The 13,997-nt window shown below is 40.7% G+C and overlaps 1 protein-coding gene across 2 annotated transcripts; it reads right to left on the bottom strand.

Moving 5' to 3' along the window:
- Nucleotides 1–2,127: 2,127 nt before the first annotated feature.
- LOC311266260 (complement factor H-like) lies at nt 2,128–9,312 on the bottom strand. Of its 2 annotated transcripts, XM_084368544.1 has the most exons (11): nt 9,203–9,312; nt 8,928–9,119; nt 7,811–7,990; nt 7,455–7,646; nt 5,509–5,607; nt 4,571–4,642; nt 4,337–4,393; nt 3,818–3,979; nt 3,564–3,722; nt 2,441–2,457; nt 2,128–2,293 (listed from the first exon to the last, which is right to left on the bottom strand). In XM_084368544.1, exons 1-11 carry the CDS (start codon nt 9,258–9,260, stop codon nt 2,279–2,281), a joined length of 1,203 nt encoding a protein of 400 aa, XP_084224670.1. In that variant the 5' UTR covers nt 9,261–9,312; the 3' UTR covers nt 2,128–2,278. The 2 variants fall into 2 exon arrangements, with proteins under 2 accessions (XP_084224670.1, XP_084224671.1); XM_084368545.1 differs by lacking the exon at nt 4,571–4,642.
- Between the last annotated feature and the right edge of the window lie 4,685 nt (nt 9,313–13,997).

The raw sequence follows: 13,997 nt of genomic DNA, 5'->3' as shown, positions 1-13,997 counted from the left end.
AAGGCGACATGCACAAGAACATATCTACAGACAAACAGCAACACACTCTCAGTTAAAGCCTTTTCCCTCTAAGTGTGCAGAGAGCCCTCCACTTTATATGAGCATCTTTATTAGAATTCATTCAGATTACAAATTATTATTGTTCAGATTCAGATGATGAAAAAAAAGCAGTTCCAGATTGAGATGTGTTTTGTTTAAATGAGGTTCCTAACAAACAAAGATTGTGTTCAGTTTTGTGTTCAGCATTGCCTCCTCATCTCAGGTGACACTTTGTGTTTATTCCACATGATTTTGTGTTGTAAAGGCCTGAGACAATGATTCATTTGTCTGGAGAGAAGAACCACCAATGGATCATTTGCTATCCAAAAAAATCTATTTGCTTATCGAGAGTCTAAATTTCAAAATGATTTCCCGGACTGGTGTGATCAGAGGTCAGTCGTACCCGCCCAGTTTCAGTTATTTATCCAGCCTGGTCCCCCTCTGGATTGACCTTTGATTGCTTCTGAGCACACTACACACCTTCAGTACGCCCAGAGCTACACGGATACTCTACCGTTATGTCAGAATTAGACTCCATTACCATCCACTTACAAGAGCAGATATTCTAATTTAGAAACTTGTAAATCAAAGTTGTCAAACAGGTTGAAGTAACAAGCATGTTTAAATCTGATCATCTCTGAAATGACAGCTGGCCACATCTTAAGAGCGAAGCTGCTCAGAGCAAATACTTAGCTCTGGTGAAGTCATTGAAGGTAAAGGACATGTTAGATACACTAAACCTGCACATTGACCCAATTCTCCTGTACAGCATGAGTGAGCTACCTCCTGCTCCTGGTGTGTGAATCTGAATCCTGTGAATATCCTGACAAGTTCATTCTCATAGATAACTCTCCTGTTATCTTCACAAAACAAATATAATCTTGAGAAAATGAAAACTTAGTCTTGTTCTCATCAGTCGCCCTCATCTTATGAGAGGTCTATACCTGCTGCTCATAGATGATGGACTTCAGTCCTCACAGATTGTTAATGAGGAGGAAGGACCTGATGTCATTTTGAGAACTCTTCAGTATGTTCACATGTTGTTCACATGTTTGAAGTGGATCTTAAGCAATGGAATTAAAATATGTTGCAAAAGAGGAATTGTGTCTCCCTTTGGTTCAAGTCCAGTAGTCACCACATTTTCTGTGTTCACAATGATCCACAGTCGGCACGTTTGCACTACAGTACATGCATGCAGCACGGCTGCAGTGATGGCCATGTTGATCGGTCAGTCGGCCCACCGCTCTGATCCAGACTGAAACTATGTGATCTAAACTAAACTAATATGATGTGCCACGATTTCATTTGTCCTATAATTCAGTTTATAACTATTAAAAACTCCTGCAAACATCATGACATCCTCATCGCCTTAGTCTGTGCTAATGAGCCCACGTTAGCATGCTGACACTCTAAGCTAATAGGAGGATTGTAAACACTGTACTTGCTTATTGTTAGCATTTTATCATTGTCATTGTGAGAATGATAGCATCCTGATGTTAGCATGTAGCTCAAAGCACTGCTGTCAGAGCGTCAGGATGACTGCAGACTACTTTTCTTGTTAATCCATCTTGATTGGTCGTGATCAAATTGAATCAGTGCCGTCGTGACTCTGTCAGTGAACCTTCATAAACTGTGGTCCAACATAAAGGCTGGTTATATACAGCCTCAGGCCGACCTGCAGCACGTCCACGTGTCTGCACACTTTGTGTTGATGCTGCTTTTACCTTTTACTGATTAATACATTCATGTTGAGTGGAAGGACTGTGAAATCATGTTTAACAATCCATAGTTGTGTTTTCCTTTTGATTGAAAGGATTAAACTGACTCAGTACAGCTGTGATCCTGTTAATGAACCATCATGAATGGTACTGCCATCATTATCAGTGGAAGGGCTGCTCCAAACAGTTTGTAGACAAAATAACACAAAGGTCTCTGTTAAGATTTCTGACAAACATTTTATTCAGACTCTCTCGTCAGTAGTGGACCATATCAACTGTATTCATGTGTTCAAAGTATTCAGAGTCATTTCATTCTAATCATAAACATTCAAGCTGACGGTCAAAGAACAATCAGTCCCAACACTGTGTTTGTATTTTCCAGCAATTCTTTTCAGAAGGAAAAACAATAACAATAAAATCCAAAACAAATGTGACAAATGTCGGTTGGTGTTGTTTTCTGATGGAGGTCCTTCAGAACTTTGTCTTTGTTGTCGGTCCAGCAGTAACTCCTCTGCTGCACTTTACGGGCAACGTGCCTGGTTACAACACAGACAATAAGTAACAATGTTAACAGTTAATAAATTAATATAAAACTGAAAAAATAAAGTGCTGACCAACATTAAATGCACAAAACAATTTAACAGTGTATTTCTTAAGAAGGTAAATAAAAGAATAACACTTACACTGTATTGATAGCAACCTGAAAAGAATCCAATAAAAGCAGTGAATATTTCAGCAGGTAGTTTAAAGGTTCAGTACGACATTCACTGACACTAGATGTCGCACTAGAGCATCTCAGACTAAAATGAAGGTGTGTGTCGGCCACACCTCCCCCTGACCACAAACAGCTGGTATACAGCTCTCCTCAAAGTATTGGTGGAGTATTTCCACCAGTTGAGCCGCGCCTGTGATGGACCGAACTGCGCCCGCCCCGACTCCAAGCGGGACGTTTTTAGAGTCAGTGTGTTCAGCTCTCAGTACTTGTTGCCTCTAACTGAATCTCTTCAGTTTCTCTCTCACTGTTCTTTCCTACGAGCAGTAATCAGACTTTGGCCTCTATCTGGACGCAGCTGCTGTTGGATGTGGAGTGATGGACAATATGTTGCTGAGGTATGTGGAGGCAGCTATGGATTGAGCAGTCTCCAGAACGATTGGATCGATCAGACAGACGGAGGAAAAGTTTGTGAGGATCAGATGAGAGAGAAAAAAGAGACTACAATGTGATAAAGATCAGTCTGTTTGAGTTCATCCAAACAGGAGACAAAGAGGACAGACACACCTGTATAGGTCTTTGTTGCTGAAGCTAAGTTACAGTGACTTCATTAGATGTGTTAGTGAGTATTTACATGACCAGAATGGAGTATGTGGGATTGACTCAAAGTAAACTACAGTGCCCATGTTCATCCTAATGAAGGAACCTGTCAGCCAGGGCAGCACTGACTCACTGATGTGTTTTTAATAGGTTTTGGACGACAGTGGAGCTCTATGACACAGAGGAATAAGATACATCAGGCTTCAGCTACACGGGAGAATACTTATTAGTCAGATCAACACATGCTGACTTTTGTTCTTTTAATGGGATTTATTGACAATATAAGTTAAGAATGATGATAGTCTTATCCTTTAAATAGAAATCAGTGTTCACTGTGTATGGATTTATCTTTGTGTTCTGTTAAACCATTATTCTTTTTAAACAGTGATTCAGATCTTAAAGAGTTTATATTCATGTATGTTTGCTGACTATAACAATACTCAAACTGAAAGCAACGTGTCAAACTAAAATATAAAGAGTTTACTTATACTTACACTGGGTATACGTTATCTGTCCATTAATACACTGAACATCACTGATGTATTGATCCCAAACACATGAAAAACGGCGCTTCTCTCCTTCTCTTAAACGTTGAAATCCAGATAGTTTTAAATAACCACCATATCGAGCAGGATCCAGGACACAGGATTCCTCTGCACAAAGTAAACATAAAAACATACGTAGAAATATTTAGTTACTGACTCTGACAGTTTTGGAAAAAAAAATAGTGGTATTGATTTGTTTATACCTCTGCAGACAGGTAGTTGTGACCAACTGCCATCACTGTAACACACCACGGTGTCTAAACCAACTAGTGTGTGATAGTTATAACATCCGTATTTCAAATATTTTCGTTCAACTTTCACAACAGCACCATTTGCAATAGATGGGTTTGGTCCACAGTAGATGACTGAAATAAAAAAAGGAGGTTATTCACAGCACTGTGGTCCTCGACACCACATGATGTCACCAGCTGCTTCTCTTCACCTGCCAGTAACACAGAAAATACACACTATCCCTGACACATCCCACCCTCTGTCATGAAGCCACGCCAACCAATCAGTGGCAGTTACTAGTGTAGTGATAAAAGCATGATCCCTCACTGGCTTCCCACCAACAGGCACTGCCACAACCACTCAGTAAGGCTGTACTGCAGTGATATAGACGTTATTTGAATTACCACTTGGTACAAATTTAGCTTAAATTCAGCAATAAAACAAGTCTGACACACGTGATGTCTAAGGAGCAATGCATCTGAAGGATTTACTGTCAGCGAATGTAGGTCTGCTGTCTCCTCTGTTCGAGTCAGAGGTGGTAGAAGATCCTGTAAGACACAGAGCAGATGAAGGTATAAATACAGAGAGCATAAGACACATAGTAACTAAACTACTTTACTTCTACTACAGTAACTATGTATAGTTTATTTCTTCTGAACATTTTTTATGCTACCGATACTTCTTCTTCTTAATCTACAGTGAAGTGCTATTTTTCACTAGCCTACCTCCACCTGCAGGCTGCAGACTGCTGCCAGATGTACCTCCTCCATGTCCAGCACTCGGTGTGGTTCCTGTGCCTGATAGGATGAGAGCGAACTCAAGACTCAGTCAAACTAGACTTACACATGCATCAGGCCTGCTATTAGGAACCGTGGACAGGGGGACAACATTTTCCAGATTAGGCCCCTCATCCACGCCCACTCTAGCACCACTACTATCTACTGAAGTTAGCAACCTAACCAGCTAGCTCCGGCCCGTCCTAGTCCAAAGCTCCTGTGCTGGTGGTGTAAACACCATCACTCCCCGGGCCACTGAGCTCCCAGTCCAAACCGCTGGCTACACGGCTAACTGAGCTAACGGCAGCTACAGTTAGAATCAGGAAGCAGTTACCGTGGTGTCATGCTGCCCCCTGTTTGTTCTGAGTGTGAATCTGACAGGTGTATAACAATTCTTGCATATTGCCTCTTTAATAATAACAAAGCACACAGAAAGTAGACTGTGACAAGTACAGGTATGTTCCTTAAGTAAACTGATTGAATTAAATCAAACAGAAAATAACTTAAATAATAATAATAATATCCAAATTAATGTGACTCAATGAATCAATAACAATGACTTTTGCTGTCTTCTGTTTCATAAATGTCACATTTCATATTCTGTCTTCATTTCTTCTATCCTGTCACTTTTCCCTTCTTCCAACCTTGTGTAATCTCTTTGTTCAAGGTGTTTTGTGGTGACAGTGTCTGACCCACCTTGACTCAGCTGCCTGACATCGGCTCTTCAATGACTAGTTAACGTTTGCGACGCATTCCTATGTAGTTGTGTCGATCTGTGTGCAATCGTCCTCGTCGGCAAGTAAATGCCTGACACATGTAGTAGATATACTACAGACATAATAGACTGGAGAGATAGATGCACACTCATCCACACCCAAATACTCCACCTGCAGGTTGTGTCCCACTGCCAGGAGATGGAGTGTGCTCCCCACCTGTTGCTCCCTCTGTGGATCCACCCTGTCCAGTACCTGGTGCGGCTGCACTGCCTAAGTGGTAACAAAATAAGGTTTCATTTAACTCACCAGATATTTCTAAAGAAAATAAAATAAAATAAAAAATAATTAAAACAATAGAAATGTTTATAATGTTTTACTTTTTGGGAGGTAGAAATGCTTCAATGGAAGGATCCCTAATGTTTTCATTTTTCATAAGCGCAGCAGGCAGAGTTGCACTCGCCAGTCAATTAAGGGAACTTGTGATCCGAGGACCATTTAGCATGTAACAGAACAAAACAATAGGTGTGTTTGCTTTTGGCCTGTTACACCATTAAGTTTTAGTTTTGGCCCTCTAAAGGAAAAAGTTTGGGCCCCCCTGCTTCACAGAGATATTTAACGGTGCACGTGTAAGACAATTATCTACTACAATCTACTACAAACAACAGTGTTGACGTCATGTCACAGATGTCTGTATTATGTTGTAAAGCATATCTATTGAAGTTAGCATGCTAACCAGCTAGCCCCGGGCCTGAAAACCTCTTTGTCCCAGCGGTCCAAAGGTCCAATGTTAGCGATGTAAATGCACAGACTGTCCAGCTAGCTGCGCTGCTAACTGAGCTAACAAGCTAACAGTCATAAACAGAATACGGGGGTGGCCCCTCCACTCCGAAACACCAAACATATCCCAATATGGTTAGGGTCAGGGGTTCCCCAATAGCCTTTTCGGAATAGCGGGGTCTTTAGAAAAAATGGGAAACCACACCATTACGAAGAATGGAAGTCTATTTTCGGAACAGCGGGGTTTCGGAAAGGCGGGGTGTAACCATAGAATACAGTTAGCAGCAGTTAGCTACTCTGGTGATGTGCTGCTCCTAGGTACTTGTACTTTACTTGAGTATTCACATTTTCTGCTACTTTATACTTCCATTCTTCTACAATTTGAAGGCATATATCTTAATTTTTACTCCACTACATGTATTTGAAAACTTTAGTTACTAGTTAGTAGTCAGAGCCAAAGTAGCGCACTTTTAAATCAATGTATTTTCATCGGCAATCGCATTAAAAAACAAAAAACAGATTCCAACAGCCAGAAAAATTCTGAATATCGGATAATACGTTGAACCAGACAACTCAGACAAATTGGATTAATTTGTATGTATTGTTTTACTTAAGGGAATTTATTGCCAGAAAATAACTTTTTGATACACTGAATAGGAATACTTTTACTCAAGTACTATTTGTGTGGGGGAGGTCATATTTTAACACTATATCTTGACTTTTACTCAAGTATGATCTTTGGGTTCTTTGTACAACACTGACTACAGGGTACAAGTACTTTATACTGTGTTTACAAGCTCTACAGTACTGATGCCATCAGTCTCTCTCAGCACAACTGTGGCAGATTTACCACCCAAATGTCATAGTACTGTAATGTTTGATACAGAGGGTGTTCGATCTCACACAGAAGTTAACAGAAGCAGGGTTCCCACTTACATAGCTCTGTTGCTAGCAGAATTTATCAGCTTCGGCTAGCTAACACGAGCTAATGCAAACACTTGGAGTCTCTGAATGACATTTTAAAATGAAGAAAGCCTGTGAAAAGGTCTGAAATAGGCACTTGATGGCTACATTATACCATCTATGGATATGATGCTAAACCACTGAGGCTCAGCTACAGCACATGTCCCAGGAGTCTGCATCCCAGCCGGCTGAGCCATTTCTAGTTCAAGTTAAAAGAAATCCAAAGTTTGACAGGCCCGTCATACTCAGTTAAAGTTTCTTTATCCATGGTTGGACAACCGCTTCTCAGGAAGGATTAGCAACTGGTCAGTTTTCTCTTTTACATTCAATAAATAAGTATTTTTATCACTGCATATCTCAGCACATTGTCCACTTACTGCACGTTGGGCCTTCAGTCCAGGCTCCAGCTATGCACACGATGGTCTTGTCGCTGCCTGCTCCCTCTGCAGTATATCCATCTTCACATTCATACTGCAGCACTGTATCTGCAGCAAACAGCTCCTGGTATCTCAGATCAACAATGACGGCATGGGGGACATGAGGGGGCTCACCACATGCATCGACATGTCCTGTAAAAATCAGCACATTTGTCATCAATAGGTGTGGGTGCTCAGAGGGCTGCTTGGTTGGCTCGGTTAGTGTGCAGTAGCTGGTGAGAATTCAAACCTATGAGTGACGTTGTAGTAACTGATAGTTTTACAGCTTATTGGTGCAGAACATCTGACAGACTTACTCTCACAGACTGGCACAGAGGACCATAATCCATTTGTACATAAAGCCGTGGCATCCCTGTTTTTGAGCTCATATGCTTTGTCACATGTTATCCTGATTTTCTGTCCGTCTTCGTACCAACCAGTGGGGCTTTCTGTGTACTTTGCATTGGGTATCTCTGGTGGAATACAGGCTTGTTCCGCTGAGGGGGACAAAATAAACAATCACACAAAGACATTTATGACCACTGACGGCTAATGTTAGCAGCTTTAGCCCCAGTGACTGAGCATTCTGGAAAGTCCTGTCCTAAACTAACGGCTAACCAGCCGAATGTGGGCAAAGCTGCCAATGGCCTCTTAGAAGATATGTAAATATGACAGTACTTGAGTTACTGGGAGGCCCATTTCATGAAAGACATTACTTAAACATTTTAAGGTGCACTACGTAGTTTAGGGTTTGAAATTTTAATCAGAAGAGAAAGGTCTTCATAAACTCTCTTTGTTTTCATGACTGAATAAACAAACTGACCTAAAAGGACAACATAATTTCATACTGTTTTATTTTGTTTATACGTGGCAGACCCTGCCACCTTTCTAGCTTCAAACAGTGTTCTGTGACCTCATTTGCCTCTGAGAACAGCTTGTTTACTCATTTATACAAAAAAACCCAAACATTTTCTGAGTTTGTATTATTACCTCATTAATTTGTTAAATATTAAAATTTGAGTTTGAATTTCTTCTCCAAAACTACATAGTGTCCCTTTAATATGTTACTGTAGGTATCGAAGCAATTTGTGCTCCTTTCAGTTAAAGAAAGTGGACTCTGAGACTCTGGGGTTACTTGGATGCTTGTTACAGACAGATGATTAAGTTCTTAGATGTAAACATAGATATTGTTAGTTTCAATAAGAAATGTAACAACATTAGATTGATTTTTTTTAACTCTACATCATCGTCATACACTGACAGATAGATGACATTATACTTCTGTAGTATTGAACCTTTAAATATATAAAGGTTTTTAAGCGTTATTAACCCATAAAACATGAAAGGTAACATACATTTTAAACTGGGAAAACACTTCTGTAGGACTTCAGCATTCAAAAATCCAGTGGAAATATTATACTGCAGATCTCTTACCTATGCATTGTGGTGTAGGAGACCATGTGCCATTTTGACATTTGCTTGTTGACCACCAACCCTCCACTGCCGGTTTATATCCGCTTACACAGGCATAAGTGAGGTTGGTTTCATGAGCATACCGGTCTTGCTCAGGGACAAAATAACCATTAGGCAGGATGGGAGCACCACAAAACCCTGCTGCACTTTGTGCTGAAACAGTGATAAGAGAGCAGTGTACTGCAATGTTTCTCTAAAACGCTGAAATGATAGGTGATAGAATGTAATGTTCTTACCATGTAGCACTCCTGGAAAGCAAAGCAGAAGAAGAAATCCAAGATACGTCACGCACATCTTGTCAGGGATTAAATTGATAGCAGAGCGAAGAGCCCAGTTCAGATCAGAACCAGTAAATGATTGATGAGGGCATTTCCCCAAAAAGTGAAGAAATGCAGAGTAATCTATAACTGTGGCTGACATCACGCTGTTGCTCGGAAGCCAACCCACTGATTAAATGCAGCAAGTGTATGTATTACACACACACACACACACACACACACACGCATATCGGTCCTGAAGAAAAGGTTTGCCCATTTCTAAAAATTAAAAAAAAATCAAAACCACCTATTTTTTATTTATTTCAATGTCTTATATTCACTTGTTTTAAAATGAGAAAATATGATATTGTTTCTGTGATTTGTGTGATTGTTAATGATTATATAAAATCAATTCTAATTAATTGATTAAGCCATGAGTTGAAACTAATAAAACAACATTTATAACATAGTATAAATATAGTTGTCATAATGATTTAGTGTCTTTGTAATTATGATATTATCTCCATATTGTGGTATTATCCTACAAGCCATATGAAATGTGTGGCTAAGTTTCACAGTCCACAAAACATTTCTGGATCAATTTGGAATATTGGTGCTTTCTGAGACTTGGATTAAGCTGTACGGAGCCATTTTATGTTTTCTTTCAGCTGTTTTTTTTTTCACATTATAAAACAAGTAATTCCCCCTGTGACTGAATTTTCATTTTTGGGTGAACTTGTCCATTAAGGCTTTACTTTAATCTTCAATTTTTTCACGTTTTATGTATGTAGCATGCCAGGAAAGAGTGTTTTTCTTTTTGACAAGTTTGTTGTCAGAACAAACAAACATCAGTGATTTATTTGTTTGGAGTCCAGATTTCAAAGTCATTTCCCGGACTGCTGTGATCAGAGGTCATCATTATGAAATACCAAACACAGTCAGGCCAGAGGTCAGACTGCAGTGGCGGACAGGGAATGTTGTTAAAAAACAAAACAAAAAAAATATGTATATTTGATTATTAAACAAAAACAGACCAGGAGCCATCCTCCATATTATGTATTAAAATGACCTAGATTAATATCATTGATTCTGACGTGACTGGATTGGATTGGATTGGATTGGATTGCCATCTGCTGGATGCTCATGTGCTCTGCATCACTTCACCCAGCCGTTGCTGTCAGAGCAACATGCTGTATGTTAATGACTGACATGGACATGCGGTGTGAATCTTTCCCAACATTTTATTTGATCAGTTTCACAACTTCTTTCAAGAAGTCAAATCATAAAGCAGCTTCAGCATCAGAGAACAGAAAATATAATAGATTTTGTCTTAATCGTTGTTAGGTATGCCAAATGCTTCGGGTGCACTGCTGCCTCTTTACTGTCCAATAGACCTACACTTCCTCCTGCACAGTCATAAAATATATTGCAGTTCAATATTTGGATTTTTTGTGATTATTGTTCTTTTTTTTAACACTAGACCTGTGGAAATAGCTGAATCATACACTTTTGGAGACTTTATCATGAGTCATATTTTTAAAAAGGTTAGTCAGTCCTTCAGCAGCATCATTGCTATAGAGAGCTGAAGTCACGCCCATTCCAGTTTCCCTCATGGGGAATTTCAGGAAAATGATGTATAGAAGTGAACTGAGAGAGTCAAAACCATTTTTTGATCCCATATTCATATATGATGTTTGTCAATTTAAAAGATCATTTTTAAACTTAAGAAAACTTGACGTCGTCTCGTTGAATGTTCACCTGTGACATAAACATTGTAGAGCAGTGGCCTCCCTCGTTCTGAGACGCTGATCCACAAACGCATTTTGCATTTAAGTCATGGTAGGAAACAGATTTAAATATTTAAAATAAAACAGGATAAACAGACATTTTTATCAGATTTTTTATGATCAGATTATTCATTTTCCTCCAGAAACATCTGGTGGACTGATTTGAACCTTATGGCGGTCCCAGTTGCAGGGCTGCCCTGTTGTAGAGGCTGTGTTCCTGCCTCGTGCTAATTGACTGCCTCTTTCCGTTGACAGTAATAGTGATAGATTGACTTGAATTGATTTGCATTCTGGGAAATGTTGCATCCTTGCTGATTAATAAGGAGAAAGACTTATCTTTGGTGCCTCTTGGTATGTTCAGCATGGTTGTTTTGAAGGGTTTTCACTAAAAAATCCTTTTAGACGGAAAGCTCACACACACACACACACACACACACACACACACACACACACACACACACACACACACACACACACAAACACACACAACTTCCTTTTGATAACCCCTTTTCTTTGGGCAAAGTTTCTCTCAAGCCGGCGTAGAAAGAAAAGTAAAAGTTCTTCCCCTCCTCGCGCACATCTGTTGCTGCTGAAATCACACAATACCAAACCACACTGCAGCATCTCAAAACAAGAGGAAACGAAAGCTCACAGTTACACACTTTGATCTGCTTGTTTGTGACACTTTAAGTTGCAGAGCTGCAAACAGAAACTGTAACTGCTACAAAACGAACTCCAGCAGGGCTGCTTAGGGGCCGCATACATACAGCATAGTACAGTGGAGCCTACTACCTAACATCAGTAGATATCTCTGCAACAGAACGTGTAAACATCATGATGTCAGTACCGTTATTCATCCACATTCTGTGGATAAATCCTTCGTTCTTACTGTGTCTGCTATTTTGTTGTTGTGTTCTTTGATTCGTTTGTGTGTTTAAATGCTGTTGTTGTGTTTTGTGAAATGTTTTGCTTTATAGATATTGTTGCGTTTTTCCCTCTCTGGGCACCCGTACCTCAGGATACAACACTGACCTTTGAGAGTTCAAGTCAGTCAAGTCATGTGTAATCGTGATCTCCATCACGAAAAACCAGCCGAAACCAATTATCGACCCACAAAGAGAACTACTGCATCTCCTCCAAGGGCAGCAGCTCCAGAAAGTGATGCAGGATTGGATGCTGTAAAAGAGGACGTGGGGTCTGGATGCGGTTTGTCCTCTCTGTGTGTGTGTGAGACCCTCAGTCTCCAGAGCTTTGTATTGATCTCTCCCTGCCTTCTCTGATTGATGAAGACGCTCTCTTTCCAATTTCCTCCTGGGTTTTTTTTTTTTTTTTCTTGCTCATCATCCGTCTTCACACTTCATCCTCCTTTGCCCTACATTTTCTTCACACACCTTAAACCCGATGACCATCCATCAATCCATCTCCAGTGAACTGAGCACAAGTGAGCTGAAGTAGGTTGGAGGTAGCCACTTAGTCCCCCACTGTGTGGACTGAGCAGTGGAGATAAAGTGCTCATTACTCTTCATTTAGGAAACATCCCCTGCAGACTTCATGTGACGATACAGCTGGAGAATAAACACTGGGGTTTCAACACTTCGTCTGTGTCCCTAACCCAGTTACGGTTTGCTACAAATGCCTTGCCGCCAGCCTATACTTGCCGTCAAAGGCTGTGGAAGGAACACATCTTCCTTAACAGCGGAAGTTAATGTATCAAAAGTTCATCCTGACCTTGCAGCAAAAAGCTGTCAGCCAAAGTTAACTGAGAACATAAGAATGTTTTAAGGCTTCGAGTGCTTCTTTTTCTTCGCTAATCTTTGAAAAGCAGAAGTGAAGTTCATGAGATGAATATTTACCCTCATGAGAGCCAGATATGCACTCTCCACCCACCCACACACACACCCACACACACAAACAGGCAATCAGCTATAAAGACGGTCACACAGTCTTTCAGTTGTGTTGATGCCTCTGGCTGCGTGACGTAATTGTTCTAAAAAAGAGCAGAGTCTGGGAACGCCGGCTGACGTGGCTTCCTGCCTGGCAGCGTCAAGCAGCAGACGATGGGGAGGACGGCGAGGTGGTGAGCCAGTGGATGCTCGCTCCCTCTGGGATGTGCTGCAGTGAATCCTCGTGCCTCGGTGTGGAGCCTGAGGAGCGGAGGGCCGTGGCGATGAGGTGCCTTCCTGCCGGCCTGGCTGATGAGCCCACAGCCTGCAACAAAGGCTGGTGGGACACAGGGCTGAAAAGGCCACTATTGTGTTTTGTTATTTCTTCTTCAGTTTGGTAATTTATTTTGTTCACCTTCATCCTTGCACGGAGGTAGATTTAAAGGGAACGTTAACCCAAAAGTAAATTCAGTCATTATCTATTCACCTCAGTGTTGTGTAACGTTCTGTAGTCCACTAAACATTTCTGGAGCTTTGCGGCAAAACACCCTTTTTTAAGGCCTTATTTTGGGATTAGTGATGTGAATCCTGGCTCTTTGCAGGGAGCCAGAGTATTTGGCTCAGCTCAGCATTAAGAACCGGCGCCTAAGCGGCTTTGTTTAGTCTGGCTTTGACAATTCAGCCAAGTTTAGCAACATTTTGACCTCTGATGGGTATGTGTAGATATAGATCACCTAAATTACCAGCAGGAAGTTGTGATATATTTATAGTGAAGAGAGGTTACTTCCCCACGTTTTGTCCACTGGAAGGGCGCCCTAGAGGGCACTTTATCATGTTTATCTACCAGGGGCAACCAACTAAATACCCCTCAACTCACACACTCACTCACTATGGTGGCTGTTAAAAACACAAAAGACTCTCTAAAGCCAGTGTTTGGTTTGTCTGCTCTGAGCTACAGTAGAAACATGGTGGGCTCTGTGGAAGATGACACATTCCCTGTATAGTTAATAAAGGCTAATTCTAAGCTAATGATCAATAGTTTCAGGTAGCTGAAAACATAATTATGAATATTTTCTGCCATTTCTGCCAATATCATTTTTGAAA

Source organism: Pagrus pagrus, assembly GCF_965226575.1.
Source record: "Pagrus pagrus genome assembly, chromosome: 12".
NCBI lineage: Eukaryota > Metazoa > Chordata > Actinopteri > Spariformes > Sparidae > Pagrus > Pagrus pagrus.
Note: the sequence above shows the minus strand (reverse complement) of the source record. Positions and strands in the feature narration are given on the sequence as shown.